At 44.1% G+C, this 15,359-nt stretch overlaps 1 protein-coding gene across 2 annotated transcripts in view; it reads left to right on the forward strand.

Annotated features, from left to right (window-relative positions):
- Nucleotides 1-15,359, forward strand: part of trpn1 (transient receptor potential cation channel, subfamily N, member 1) — a 44,398-nt gene that overhangs the window by 26,688 nt on the left and 2,351 nt on the right. For both annotated transcript variants that reach the window (XM_041249172.1, XM_041249173.1), the window contains 12 exons: nt 2,637-2,735; nt 3,218-3,418; nt 4,171-4,269; nt 5,092-5,298; nt 7,104-7,205; nt 7,477-7,575; nt 8,231-8,377; nt 8,631-8,738; nt 8,953-9,150; nt 9,536-9,742; nt 11,205-12,561; nt 12,964-13,113. In XM_041249172.1, coding sequence (XP_041105106.1) covers nt 2,637-2,735; nt 3,218-3,418; nt 4,171-4,269; nt 5,092-5,298; nt 7,104-7,205; nt 7,477-7,575; nt 8,231-8,377; nt 8,631-8,738; nt 8,953-9,150; nt 9,536-9,742; nt 11,205-12,561; nt 12,964-13,113 — 2,974 coding nt within the window. The remainder of the gene's footprint in view (nt 1-2,636; nt 2,736-3,217; nt 3,419-4,170; nt 4,270-5,091; nt 5,299-7,103; nt 7,206-7,476; nt 7,576-8,230; nt 8,378-8,630; nt 8,739-8,952; nt 9,151-9,535; nt 9,743-11,204; nt 12,562-12,963; nt 13,114-15,359) is intronic.

Here is a 15,359-nt window from a genome sequence, read left to right on the forward strand (position 1 = left end):
GGCCAGTGTTTGAACAGCGTGAAGCACGCCTCCACCTGTATCCCGATTCTGACTCGCTTACCAAAATCTCAAACTGTACTTTGATCCTGTTTTTTTATGTTATTGTTAATTCTTACTGTTTCGCACATAACTTTCCATTTTTGAAAATTTCACAGAATTTCTGGCAAGGTGGTAAATCTGTGTAAGGCAAAATGTGTTATGATAATTATTTCTAATATTTATGAACTATGTAATTTATGGCAAACACTGCAATGGATTTTTGCCTTTACATTTATGGCCAGCAATGTTTGTTTAGAATATTTCATGTAGTTTTTCCGCCACCCTAAAGAAAATAATAATTACTCCATAACTCTGTTTTCATGTTGCACTGCTAAAGTCCTTTCGTTTATCAATGAATGAGCACTGACACAAAGCGAAATGAACAGATATGTGTGACTCATGCCAAAATGAAATCTGATCAGAATGAAAGCTTAACCAATCAACACACAGTGATTTTACTCATGTTAATGGTGGCCAGTAGCAGCTAACAGTAACAGAAGCAGTATGAGGAAACAGAATGCAAGCAGCTGAACTGTGCTGAATGAAAGTGCATTTGAGAAATACTGCGCTAGTGGACTGTGTGAGTGGATGGAATGCATCCGCGTTGGATGAAAAGCAGATTTAATAAGTTCCGGTACCCAGTACCGGCATCAGAATAAGTCCCAGTACAGAGTATCAGTGAGTAGAATTTCACCCTTGGTTTTAATTAATTGTGCATTTTTAATCCCATTTTATAAAAGCACAATTACAAAATGTAATCAATCAATCAATCTTTATTTTAAATTATATTATATTCATAGTGGAACACCATCACAAAGTGCTTTACAATATGCAATAAATACAAGAAAATCCATAATACTTCAAATAGAGAATTGCATAATACATGCTATACAGTGGAAGGTGCAGAATACATGATAGTAGCATAATACATGAAATAGTACATTAAATGCAGTGGAATGTACATAATACATGAAATAGTACACTGAATACAGTGGAACGTGCAGAATACATGATAGTAACAATACGTGAAATAGCAGCAGCAGCTAATAACAGATATCAGGCTTAAGGAGCATGAAAAGCAAGAGAGAACAGGTGGGTTTTGAGAGTTGATTTAAACCGAGCATCACGAACCAAAGCTGGGAGAGAGTTCCAGAGAGTCAGATCCATGAAGCTCAATGAGCATTGTCTGAGAGTGGTGTGTTTTTGCTTGGGGATAACAAGTAAGCCAGAGTTGGAGGACCTTAGCTTGCAGACAGGGACCTAGCGGGTCAGCAGGTTGAGGAGGTACTCGGGACCTGTGTGATGAAGGGCATTGTAGGTGAGCAGGAGAGTTATGAAAATAATCCTGAACTTTACAGGTAGACAGTGCAGCTGGGCAAGACGGGGGGTGATGTGTTCAGGTTTTTTATATCTGGTAGGGATCATGGCAGTGGCATTCTGAACTAGCTGCAGTCGGTTTATGGTGCGTGCCGGGAGGCCACCATAGAAACAGGAGACAAATGCATGACAAAGTATCTCCACATCCGGGAGGGAAAGGTAGGGACGGACTTTGGAGATGTTTCGAAGATGGTAGAAGGAAGATTTGACAATGGAGCATCAAAGGAGAGGTTGCTGTCAAGAAGTACACCAAGGCTTTGTACTGTGGGGGAAGGCAGCAGCTAACAGTTTCCGAGGTTCAGGGCAGTGAAATTAAGATTCTTAAGTTAAGTTTTAGATCCTACTAGAAGGAGTTCAGATTTGCTACTGTATTAGCTGAAGAAAATTGGCAGACATCCAGGCCTCGATGTCCTGAATGCAGGCAGAGAGCCGGGCCATGGCAGAGGGGTTTCCAGGGTCAAATTTTAAGTAGAGCTGGGTGTCGTCAGCATAGGAGTGAAACATGAGGCTGTGTTGGCGGATGAGGTGACCCAAGGGAAGCATGGAGATATTGAAGAGAAGGGGGCCAAGAACAGATCCTTGGGGGGCACCACAAGTGACAGGGTTTGTGACACCACTGCGTCCAGCATAGAAAACAGACTGTGTCCGGATAGGTAAGAGGACATCCAGAAGAGACATGTTCCAGAGATTCCAGCATATTTCTGAAGCCGGTCAAGAAGAATGCCATGATTTATGGTGTCAAAAGCAGCTGTTAGGTCAAGAAGGACAAGCACAGAGGGAGCATCAGCACTGAACAGGAGATCATTCACAATCCGCAGCAGAGCAGTTTCAGTGCTGTGATGTGGCTGGAAACCAGACTGATGCAGATTGTTGTTTGTAAGATGTTTCACCAACTGACTGGCTACAGCCCTTTCGAGAGTTTCTGAGAGAAAACAGAGATTGGAGATGGAACAGAAATTAGATAAGTCAGCCGGGTCAAGGGAGGGTTTTTTGAGTACCAGCGTGACTCTGGCAAGCTTGAGGGCAGCAGGAACCGAGCCCAGAGGCAGGTTGAGAGTATGCATAATGGAGGGAGAAAGATCAGAAGCACAAAAATGGACAAAGTTAGTCGGCCAGGGGTCCAGGAGGCACGTGGCAGTAGTTCCGGTATAAAGTAATGTAAAAAATCATGAGGACAGCAGATAGACGTGTTAGCTAATTTCTGCCTTTTTAATTTCCAGAATGGCTGGTCTCCGTTATTGCTGGCTGCAGAGAGAGGTCACACAGAGATGGTCAGGATCCTGCTGCAGAATCACGCTCGCGTGGACGTCTTTGATGAAGTAAGACAGGGAGACAGTGGGGGAAACAAATGGCAGCATTCAGCTGTGATTTTTACACACAGCAAAATACTATGACCACAAACTGTAGTTACATTATCTGACCAGACTTTACTGATAAAGACATCAGCCACAATTGGGCCACAATATTCAATACTTAGGAGAAAGTGATTTTAAAGCACAATTTGTAAATATAACGTACAGAGAAATGAAAGCAATATTTTGATACAGCATTTAACCTCTTGCATGCTGAACTTAGTAAGACGGTTCCCTGACAGATATTTTAGGCTGACAGAAGACCCCTGTATACAATCGATAAGCCCAAGGGCAGTTGTATGCTGGAGAGGTGAGGGTAGTGACGTAGCACCGAGGAAGTGGCATAGCGCTAGGGGCGTCTCAATGGTTTAGACCACCCCTTTTCAGCATGAAACCCGGATGGGCTTTTGTGATCCAGTCTCCTCTGTACCACTCATGTATTTTTGTAGCATGGCAAGGCAGCGCTCCACCTTGCTGCAGGGAACGGTCACGAGGAGATCGTAGATATCTTGCTGTCTCACAAGGCCTTCGTCAACGCCAAGACCAAGCTGGGACTGACCCCCCTGCACTTGGGAGCACAGAACGGGTACTGCAGGCTGGTGAAGCTGCTGGTGGAGACTCACATGGCCAGCATCGACGCACTCTCCTTGGTGAGCAGTAGCAAGGGCTCGGTTTACAGGCACAAGTAGAAATAAGCAGGCTGCTTTGATAGTACCTTTCAGGCAAATTTGGGTTTACTTATACATGTAGTTTTTCATATAGGGAGAGAATAAATAAATAAAGCAAGGGAAACTGAACAATAGCCCAGACATATTGTTACACAGATGTCAGAAACTAAAATACCATGCATTATTTGCTATTCAGAATGTTGTTTTATATTTTGTGATTGCGGATCCAGTATACCTAGTCCATACCAATTCAACAAAGTCCTCAATAGATGCTAATCCACCCAGGCATCTTTGTAACTTTCTGGAACTTTGTTCTGTAAGTCTTGCAGCAAGTTGATGTTAAGCCCCTTATTTGTCGTTTTAGAACACATTCATGGAACCAACAGGTTTTATTTTTTCTTTTTCATGTTTTTTTTTTATTAAATTAATCTTTCTCCATGAATTAGGGTTAAGAGATTTTACTTCAACTCTATAGCTGCTCTCTCAAGCCTGGTGTTGAGGTCGGTAGCCCACAGCAATACAGGAGACTACTGGCATGAATTCCCAGCTATACTAATTTAATACATTTTGGGGTACAAGCGTGACCCACGACAATGGAAAGAGAGATCAGAGTTTGTAATCTGCATGTATAGCAAACCAATGTTTTACATTGTATTTCCCTACCTTTTGCAAACATATTGTTATATGTTTGTCTGTGAGGCTGAGTGCTAACCATGCTCTCCATTCCCCTCCAGACTAAACGCACCCCATTACACCTGGCAGCTCTCAGCGGTCAGCTGGACGTATGCTGCAGTTTACTGAACATGAAGGCAGATGTTAATGCCACGGACATCGTAAGCACTCAACTTTTCCATTACCCTTCAAAAGGTTGCTCAGTTCACAAAGTAAAAAAAATAGTAAATGAACAAAATGTTTCTGACATTCATAGACGACAAGCGGACTGCACCGTGCACTGTGCTCTGAGCTCTGTGTTCTGTGTACTGTGCACTGTGCTCTGTGTTCTGTGTTCTGTGTACTGTGCACCGTGCACTGTGCACTGTGCACTGTGCTCTGTGCTCTGTGTACTGTGCTCTGTGCACTGTGCTCTGTGCTCTGTGTACTGTGCACTGTGCTCTGTGTTCTGTGTTCTGTGTACTGTGCACCGTGCACTGTGCACTGTGTACTGTGCACTGTGCACTGTGCTCTGTGCTTTGTGGATGGAGTTGATGGCTCAGTTCTTGTGTTCTCTCCAGCATGGACAGCAGAGGGGTTGATGGTTCAGTTCTCATGTTCTCTCCAGCATGGACAGCAGAGGGGTTGATGGTTCAGTTCTCATGTTCTCTCCAGCATGGACAGCAGAGGGGTTGATGGTTCAGTTCTCATGTTCTCTCCAGCATGGACAGCAGAGGGGTTGATGGTTCAGTTCTCATGTTCTCTCCAGCATGGACAGCAGAGGGGTTGATGGTTCAGTTCTCATGTTCTCTCCAGCATGGACAGCAGAGGGGTTGATGGTTCAGTTCTCATGTTCTCTCCAGCATGGACAGCAGAGGGGTTGATGGTTCAGTTCTCATGTTCTCTCCAGCATGGACAGCAGAGGGGTTGATGGTTCAGTTCTCATGTTCTCTCCAGCATGGACAGCAGAGGGGTTGATGGTTCAGTTCTTGTGTTCTCTCCAGCATGGGCAGACCCCCCTCCACCTGGCTGCAGAGAATGACCACTCGGAGGTGGTAAAGCTTTTCCTGAAGCACTGCCCGGAGCTGGCCACCTCTGCCAACGTGGAAGGAGCCACGTGCGCCCACATCGCAGCGTCAAAGGGCAGTGTGGCTGTTATCAAGGAGCTTCTCAAGTTCAGCAAAGTTGGGGTGACCTCTGCTCGTAATCAGGTGACTTTCAGGGAGCAATATACGTATCCCACGATGCAACACTGGAAAAGCAAACCTGACATTCACTGTGTACAGCTATGGACAAAAGTTTTGCTTCGTCTAGAATTTCAGGACTGAGACATGACATAATTTTGATATTTTATTTAAGATAGTGTAATCAAATAAACTACAAAATAATATTGCAAAAGTCTACCGGAAGCCATATAGTAGTACAGTATTTCATGTTAGTTTTCTATTTTTGTATATGGAAAGTATATGGAAAATTACAAAGCAGTATGTAATTCAATATGTTAATGTCACATTATTGAGCATGTTTCATTTGACATTATGAAACAAAATTAGTTCATTCTGTAGGGTGATGCAAAACGTTTGGTCATAGCTGTACATGATGTTGTCAACAAAATCTAGATACGTAGGGCCTTATTTTCAAAGCATTTACTCCTGTCTTTAATTAACCCTAGTTAATTTTACAAAGATAGAACTAGACAACTAACCCATATAATCCAAATAGTGTTTAATTAGCCCTAGTTAAGAACATAAGAAAGTTTACAAACAAGAGGAGGCCATTCGGCCCATCTTGCTCATTTGGTTGTTAGTAGCTTATTGATCCCTAGAATCTCATCAAGCAGCTTCTTGAAGGATCCCAGGGTGTCAGCTTCAACAACATTACTGGGGAGTTGATTCCAGACCCTCACAATTCTCTGTGTAAAAAAGTGTCTCCTATTTTCTGTTCTGAATGCCCCTTTGTCTAATCACCATTTGTGACCCCTGGTCCTTGTTTCTTTTTTCTTTTTTCATGTCAAAAAAGTCCCTTGGGTCAGCATTGTCATACCTTTTAGAATTTTGAATGCTTGAATCAGGTCGCCGCATAGTCTTCTTTGTTCAAGACTGAATAGATTTAATTATTTCAGCCTGTCTGCATATGACATGCCTTTTAAACCAGGAATAATTCTGGTCGCTCTTCTTTGCACTCTTTCTAGAGCAGCAATATCCTTTTTGTAGCGAGGTGACTAGAAGTGAACACATAATTCAAGATAAGGTCTTACTAATACATTGTACAGTTTTAACATTACTTCCCTTGATATAAATTCAACACTTTTCACAATATATCCGAGGATCTTGTTAGCCTTTTTTATAGCTTCCCCACATTGTCTTGAGGAAGATATTTCTGAATCATAAACTCCTAGGTCTTTTTCATAGATTCCTTTTTCAATTTCAGTCTCTCCCATATGATATTTATAAAGCACATTTTTATTGCCTGCATGCAGTACCTTACACTTTTCTCTATTAAATGTCATTTGCCATGTGTCTGCCCAGTTCTGAATCTTGTCTAGATCATTTTGAATGACCTTTCTCTGCTGCAACAATGTTTGCCACTCCTCCTATTTTTGTGTCATCTGCAAATTTAACAAGTTTGCTTACTATACCAGAATTTAAGTCATTAATGTAGATTAGGAATAGCGGAGGACCTAATACTGATCCCTGTGGTTAGGATTAGGGCTAAGGTTAGGGTTAGTTAATTTTACAAAGGTAGAACTAGACACCTAACCCATATAATCCCAGTTCTCTTCAGCACTTCAAGGGGTTCTGTTTCTCATTTTGTAACAGTAACATGATTTTATTTCTCCTTTCAAAAAGCAGGAGTTAAAGACTGGAGGAAACGCTCTGAAAATGAGGCCAATGGTGTTTATTTTTACTTAATCATTATTGGTTATACTTGGACAGTGCGTTCTTACCCTTCTCCATAGAGACTTCACTTCAAGAGAGCCACTGCACCTGTCTCTCTAATTCTGTTGTCCTTCCAGTCTAATGATTCCAGCCCCCTGCTCCTGGCAGCCGCTGGAGGTCACTCAGAGGTTGTGAAGGTTTTACTGGAGGCTGGCGCTTCAGCTGCAGAAGAGAACGCTGTGAGTGCTGCCGTCACATCTTTAATTACCAGCTGCACTAATTTCAATGACAAGCCAATGCACCGACCGTGTTAGTCCTCAAATGTTGCGCTGTATGGTCGTCAACACAAATGTTGTCATGTCCACACAGGTCCTAAGTTTGAGTTTGTCTCTTTTTTTTGTACTGACAGTCCATTTCTTACTGTATGTCTCGCTGTCATCAATGCATTCTCTTTCTGCAGCAGCCCGGTTTTTATGTTCTTAAATTGTTGCAATATATGTTTTTTTTCAGGAGGGGATGACTGCTATCCATTTATCTGCTAAGAACGGGCACATAAACGTCCTGGATGCTCTTAAAGGGAGTATGTCCTTTAAAATAACTAGCACTAAGGTAAGAGTTGATTATTATTATTATTATTATTATTATTATTATTATTATTATTATTATTATTATTATTATTTTCACAACAACTTCTGCACTATAATTGTTTCTGTCTATGTGCTTTATAAGATTATTTATAATGGGCCCTTTCACTTACTGAAAGCTAAGGAATAACCAGAAGCATGCCTGTTATCTGTATTGTAGCTGGTTGTCAACTTTAAAATTGTATAAACTATCTGCACCTCAACATATTCAATACAAATTACTGTAAGACATTCCCAGCAGTAACCACATATGTGAAATGTACCAGAACTGCTTACAGGTGCTGAGTAGCCAATTGCAGACTCTTTGTGTAATTCAAGAGTACTGGAAATGACTGGAGTAATATCTGACGCGTGGTTCAAGTGCAGTCTTTACCATGTGTTAGTGCTCATTGGGACTAATCTCTTCAAAGCATAATTTACCACTAATTATTTTTGTAGCTCCAGTACTGTTATCTAGCAAGTGTTGCTGTCAGGTAATAAATAAATCCTACAATTGAAATGCATAATTGTCCAACTAATATGTAATAATCTTTTATTTTTTGTATACCAAACCTTTAGAAATAAAGCATTTTGAATAGTGTCAGTCTGTGTATGGTAATACAGTGTTCCCTTTCCCGCAGACCGGACTGACTGCGCTCCACGTGGCAGCCAGTTTCGGGCAGGTGGACTTTGTGCGGGAGATCCTGAGAAGGGTGCCAGCGACAATGCAGAGCGAGCCTCCCCAGAGTACAGCTGAGGGGCAGGGGATCCGAGAGCAGCCCAGCGAGGTACCTGACCGCTGCAGCTCTGCTTTCCATTCAAGTGTTTCAACAGAAGCAGACATGTTTATGTGGTCTCACTACTTACCTGCACAGATGTAGCATCTGTCTAAAAAGGTCATAACTTCACAGCTAATAACACATTTTGAGGTAAAACAGTTAGAAAGAAGTCAAGTAGACAGAAGTGACTGCCAAGTGGGGGGGAGCGGTTTAAAACCAGTGAACTAACGCCTCTGTGTTGTGTTTCTTGTCATGGTTTCAGTCAGGGTTTACCCCCCTACATCTCGCTGCCCAGTCAGGACATGAGAGCCTGGTGAGGCTTCTACTCAACTACCCTGGGGTGCAGGCCGACGCAGAGACTAACCTACATGTACGTTTTGTTGCATTCAAAGTTTTTATTTTCAGAACAAAGTTTTCAAAATGGGGTTGACTGCAAGGCTCACTGTAGAATTGCCACTCCCCTGCAATACAGTATATAAGCCCCTTATAAGGATGCACTTGTTTCCAAAGAAGTGATTTTATCCTGGCCCTGCAGCCAGGCTCCATTTCACCTTCCCATCTCTCCCCTGTCTCTGCTCCCGCAGGGCTCCACTCCTCTGCACCTGGCAGCTCAGAACGGGCACACTGCGGTGGTGGGGCTGCTTCTCAGCAAGTCCACCTCCCAGCTGCACCTCAAGGACCGGCGTGGGCGCACCTGTCTCCACCTGGCTGCTGCCAACGGGCACCTTGAGATGGTCAGGGGGCTGCTGGGCCAGGGGGCCGAGATCAATGACACAGACAAGGTGAGAGAGAGAGGGAGAGAGGGAGAGAGAGAGAGAGAGAGAGAGAGAGAGAGAGAGAGAGAGAGAGAGAGAGAGAGAGAGAGAGAGAGAGAGAGAGAGAGAGAGAGAGAGAGAGAGAGAGGGAGAGAGAGAGAGAGAGAGAGAGAGAGAGAGAGAGAGAGAGAATCTCCTTTCTTTCCGAAAGCTTTCTATCCACTTTTACCAGTGGGTTTAATTGGGGGCACAAAGGGATCAAATGATTTTCCCCCAGGGTGGAAAGGGTATGTATGCTCCCAGACATAGGAGCCCCATTTAGCCTTTCCCAATATTACCTTCTTAATAAACAGTAAAGTAGGTAGAGAGGGAGAAGGGCACACATGCTGACTCTCTCCCCCTAACCCTCCAGAATGGCTGGACTCCGCTCCACTTCGCGTCCAAGTCGGGGTTCCTGGAGACAGTGCGGCTCCTGGTTGAGAGTGGGGCGTCTGTGAAGCTCGAGTGTAAGGAGGGGCGGACCCCGATTCAGTACGCTGCCGAGGAAAACCACCAGGGAACTGTGAGCTTCCTGCTCCGGAGAAACCACAACACTCTGAACCTGGTCGAGGACAGGAAGGTGGGGCCCCTGTGTGCACAGGGTGATTTTATACTGGCACTCGCTTAGAAACCACTACACTCTGAACCTGGTCGAGGACAGGAAGGTGGGGCCCCTGTGTGCACAGGGTGATTTTATACTGGCACTCGCTTAGAAACCACTACACTCTGAACCTTGTATTAGGGTTAGTCCTGTTTTCACTGCCTATCAACGGTTCTATTTGTTAAATACCATAGGATTATTCTAATCAAATCAAACTTATATAGTGCATTTCATGGCAGAGCCATCTCGAGGCACTTAACGAAAACAACAGTTCAAATTACAAATAAAACTGTGAAAATCATAAAAAAACAGTAATAAAACTCTAGTACATAAAAAGATAAAAACAGAAAAACAGTAAAATAAAAATGGAAATGATAGATTAATTAGTTTTTAACAATGTACTTAATGTGTAGCTCTTTTTGTATGATATATGTAATTGCTCAATTATATTAGAAAATGGTTAGAGTCAGGCTCAGAGATAGGAATAGGGTTAGTGTTATATCATGCAAAAAGATTTCCACATTAAGTGGATTGTATCTATGCATAGTAACATTGTAGTTATGTGTAAGTACATGTGTATTTACTAAGTGACTACTATGTAAATACACAGTAGTTAAAGACCATGTAAAGTGTTACCTAATTATTCGCTCAGTCTATTCCATGTTAGAAGGCAGATTTGTCCCAGTGTGCACATACTAACAAGATCCTCCTCTGGATCCCCAAAAAGGACACAAATCAGCTGACCTTCACCATGACAAAAGGGACAGTGGAAATGGTACTGATTCTCATTAGGGATAAGAAAGGGACCATTAACATGCAATTGGTGGAACTCCTTATCTGTAAGATAAACAAGTGTTATCCATTATTTGAAAGATAATATGAGGGGTTTTATTGCATTAGTAAACTGAATAGTACATATACAGTTTAAACTGCATGTTTTCCTGTTTAATTGGTTTTGGAAGTAAAGATACAGATTTAAGTTGCCCTTTTTTATTTAACCAGAAGATGGCAGCATAACTTAGGCTAGCGTCATAAAAGGTTTCAATTCTAAGTATGCGCATGGATGCAGAATGTTATATTCCCTTTAACTTACTGTGGGTATTTTCAATGAACACACATGAGTATATGTGAGAGTAATACAAAGAAAAAAAGAATGTTCAAAACATGAATTGCTTTCTGACTTTCTTTTTTATCATTCACTTGTTTGGAAATGAAACATCAATTAAGCATGTAATTCTTTATAATACTTTACTGAAAGAATAACTTTTATATTTGTACGTATTATTATTATTATTTATTATTATTATTATTATTATTATTATTATTATTATTATTATTATAGTTCATTCAGGTTTTTTTTTTTGTTCTGGGCATGTGTGATAATATGAGTCTTATACTTTGATCATTTTTGCAAAAATTCTGTTTGCTGTCTTGTTTGCAGTTTATTTTTGATCTAATGGTCTGCGGGAAACTGAACAACGACAAGGTTATCGAGGAGTTTGTGCTGCACTCCAGAGCCCCCCTGGACACAGCTGTCAAGCTTTCCCGGGCATTCAGCCTCACTGCCCTGAAAGAGAAGGAGCGCTCCATGGACCTCCTCAACGCTGCCAAGTACTGTGAGGGCATGGCCACTGAGCTCCTAACCGTCGCCTCTGGAGGCAAGACCGCCGGCTGCATCCTGCGTGCAGTGGACCACCGGAGCACTCCCATGCTGGACTGTCTGATTGAGAGTCAGCAGAAGGACGTGGTGGCCCACCCAGCAGTGCAGAAGTACCTGACGGAGGTCTGGTATGGAAACCTGAAGTGGGCGCCGTGGAAGATAGTGCTCCTATTCTTCTGCTTCCTGCTGTGCCCTGTGGTCTGGCTGGTCTTCTCCCTTCCCCTGAATCACAGGTTCAATAAGATCCCCATCATGAAGTTCATGAGCCACCTGGTGTCCCACATATACCTCTTGATATTCTTCATTTTGACCATTGTCTACCCTCCCATCAGCCCTATCTACCTGGGGAAGCTGCTGCCTTCTTGGAATGAGTGGCTGCTCCTGGCCTGGCTCTCTGGGATGCTAGTCTCTGAGCTGACCCACCCAGGGGAGAGGATTGGCTTGGCTTGGATCCGAGTCCTGGTCCTAGGTTTCTCTGCCATCGCTTTCTTCTGTCACCTGCTTGCCTTTGCCTTCCAGTCGTCTGACCGCCTGCACTGCCTGTTTGCCCGCAATATCTTCTTAGCGGTCGCCATGACCCTCAGCTTTGTGCAGTTCCTTGAGTTTCTGACCTTCCACCACCTCTTTGGTCCTTGGGCCATCATTATCAGGGACCTCATAAAGGACCTGGCCCGATTTGCAGTCATCCTCGTGCTGTTCCACACGGCCTTTACTATGAATCTCTCTGTTGTCTATCAGCCGGTTTACCCCGAGGAAACACAGTCCGCCAATAGCACAGGGGGTGAGAGCACTGAGATCCAGACCCCTTTAGAGATATCCATCAAGCTCTTCTTCGCGCTGTTTGGCCTCGTTGACCCAGAAGCCATGCCCAAGCTTAGTCGAACGCCAGCGTTTACGAATGTCATCAGCAATTTTTTTTACGGAATGTATTTGGTGGTTACCGTCATCGTGCTGATTAACCTTCTAATTGCCATGATGAGCGACACCTACCAGCGAATCCAGGCGCAGTCAGACACAGAGTGGAAGTTTGGGAGGGCCATGCTCATCAGGGATATGAACCGGAAATCAGGAACGCCGTCCCCATTTAACCTCTTTACCAACCTCTTCTGCTACTTCAAGATGCTCTTCAAACGTGACGGTGGGTCTTATTTTCTTTTCTTGTTCACTTCCTTCCTTATTTAAATGACTTAAACAGTGGCAGGTCTACATTCTGAAAAATCTGCTTTATGTTTTAGGTGGCTGTATTAAGATCGATCACTGTTTAGATCATTAAAGTAGACCTCCCTAATTTAACCTAGGACATCATGTGAGAACCTTTTTTTTTATTGGTTTCTTGCTTGGTTAATATTCTTATTACTTTGATTAATTTCTTTGGGCTTGTATATGTAATTTTAGCATGAAAATTATTTGAAGCATCTTGTAAACAAACTATCTCCTTCAAACATGGCTCACAATGTTTCTTCCTCTGACATCATGTTTTCCTGACACCAAGCACCCCCCTTGCCCTTGTTGTAGCCAGTGCTATTGTGTGTCTGCTCAGGTAAGATCTGCTCCTCTGATGGGAGGGACCTGATGACAGAAGAGCAGGAGCTGGATGCCTACACAGATACCCGCTCCTTGGATACGCTGGCACACACCTCTGTAGGCTGGATGCGCACCACTAACAAGAGGACCCAGATCTCCCCAGAAGGTACATAGAAATACCATCACTTCTTATTGTTTGATGTCAGGTGTTCAGGGGGTATTAAAAACAGGGGGTATTAAAAACAGGTGCTTGTTGAGCCCCAGCCCTCCCGCTCTGTGCAGGAGAGAGTGAGCCAGTCCTGTCCAGCTCAGCTCTGTGGCATAGAGCAGCTTATGGGCAGCCTGAACACTGCCACCCTGCTAGGGATATCAATCAGCCCCTGCCCACCTCCTCACGGGGGAGGTACAGGACAGCCGGACGCACCCAGTGATCCCCACTCCAGCAAAACTGGACCAGACACTTCTAACTCTCATTTAACAGACCCAGGGGAGGGTCCAGACACACCAGCCTGTGCAAGAGCATGGATGCCACCAGATTGTTAATAACGAGGACCCTCCACGTAAATGAGAGTCTTGAAAGGAGCCAACGCCAGCTCTGCAGCCTCCCGTTCACTTTATCCAGCAATCCCTCCCAGCTTCTTTTCCAAAAGACACTCGCAATATCTTAGCCCCAGTGTTTTCCTAGGTCAGCGCTGGGGCAGTAATGGGGGGGTTACTGCCTCCCAGCTACCAGACAGAAAAGCTGCACTTTTTGCCCAGTTGACCTGAGCTGAGGTAGCCTTTTCATAATTCTTAATGCAGGACTGCAGCACAGCAACATCCCTGTCATTGGTGAAGAAAACATTAAGGTCATCAGCATATGCGGAGAGCCTGATGAAGGTGCTGTTGGGTGCAGCTGGCACAGCCAGCCCTGTCAGCTTCTCTCTCAACTGGTGCAGGAAGGGCTCTAGAGAGACGAAATCAAGCATCCCTGAGAGGAAGTAGCCCTGCCGTACCCCCCTCTGCACAGGGAAAGGGACACTCAGATCATTGTTTACTTTCACCAGTCTAAAAACATTCTTATAGTGGAGTCTAATATTAGAAATAAAACAGGGCCAAAACCAGATGCCTTCAGTGTATGAAGCAAATACTCATGGTGAACTCTGTCAAACGCTTTTTCCTGGTCAATTGAAATTAAACCAATGTCAATATTAAAAAGTTTGGACACATTAAAAAGGTCTCTTATTAAAAGCAAGTCATCAAAAATGGATCGGTCTGGTACACAATAGGATTGATCCTTATGCATCACTGATCCTATTTGTGTCCGCAGCCGATGTGCCTGAGCACAACAGTGAGACGGGGCACCAGTTCTTAAGGTTGCAGAGGTCTCCTTTCTTGGGTAGTAGCATGATTAATACCCAGCGGCAGCTCAAAGGCATCTCTCCATCCCGGCTGCACTCTTGAAGAACCTTGTAGATGTCCTGTCCGATACAGTCCCAGAACTGTTTATAAAATTCAGCTTGCAGCCCGTCGATCCCAGGAACATTCTGGTTGGAGAGCTGCATGACGGCGACAGTGAGCTCCTGGGAGGTCAGCGGGGTGTCCAGCACGTGCCACTCCTCCTCACTCAGACTGAGGAGCCCCTGATACAGCCGCTCCACCTCTCCCAGGTCACAGTTCTCAACCTTATAGAGCCACTGTAGCAATCCACTGCTGCATGCCTGAGCTCCACAGAGCTGGAGACCTCTCTCCCATAGGGCAGCCTCAGACAGATCATCTGCTTGCGCTCTGCTGTCTTTCTTTCCGGGCTGAAGAAGTCTGTGGGAGCGTCCATGCCTTTAAGCTTAGTGAAGCAGGCTCTGAGCAGGGAGCCCTTCACCTTCTCCTCCAGCCGTCTGCCCAGGTGCTGCCGTCTCTCCTGCAGGCCCCGGTATGCCTCCTCACTGCGCTGAACATCCAACTGCCTGTCAAACTCCACAATCTCACTCTCTAACTCACTGACCACGCATCTACTGACCTGGTGACACTCTGGGTGTCTTGCTGACAAAATACTTTATTTTGGATCTTTCCGATATCCCACCACTGTCTCAAATTGGCATACTTTTTTTTTTTTCTCCAATTTTCCCAAAATAATTTAAAATTATTGTTGAATTGTTTGTCTTCCACTAGTGTTGTGTTAAAGTGCCAGTATGACTTTGAATGTGTTTTGCTGGGTAATCTCTACTTTTCTAACTTGAAAAATGTAATCTATTGCTCATTTTCCACCTTAAAACCTGGAGAAAATAAAACAGTCACCCCTGCACTGGCATTTGAGCCGTGACTTAAAACACAGTCACCCCCCTCCCCCCAGGGGCAGAGGGAGGGGGTTGTCCCCCAACACTCAGACTGCCAGGGTGGAGACTTTCCCACCGCCAACAACACATCCTCCACGGA

Source organism: Polyodon spathula, chromosome 4, assembly GCF_017654505.1.
Source record: "Polyodon spathula isolate WHYD16114869_AA chromosome 4, ASM1765450v1, whole genome shotgun sequence".
NCBI classification, from domain to species: Eukaryota; Metazoa; Chordata; class Actinopteri; order Acipenseriformes; family Polyodontidae; genus Polyodon; species Polyodon spathula.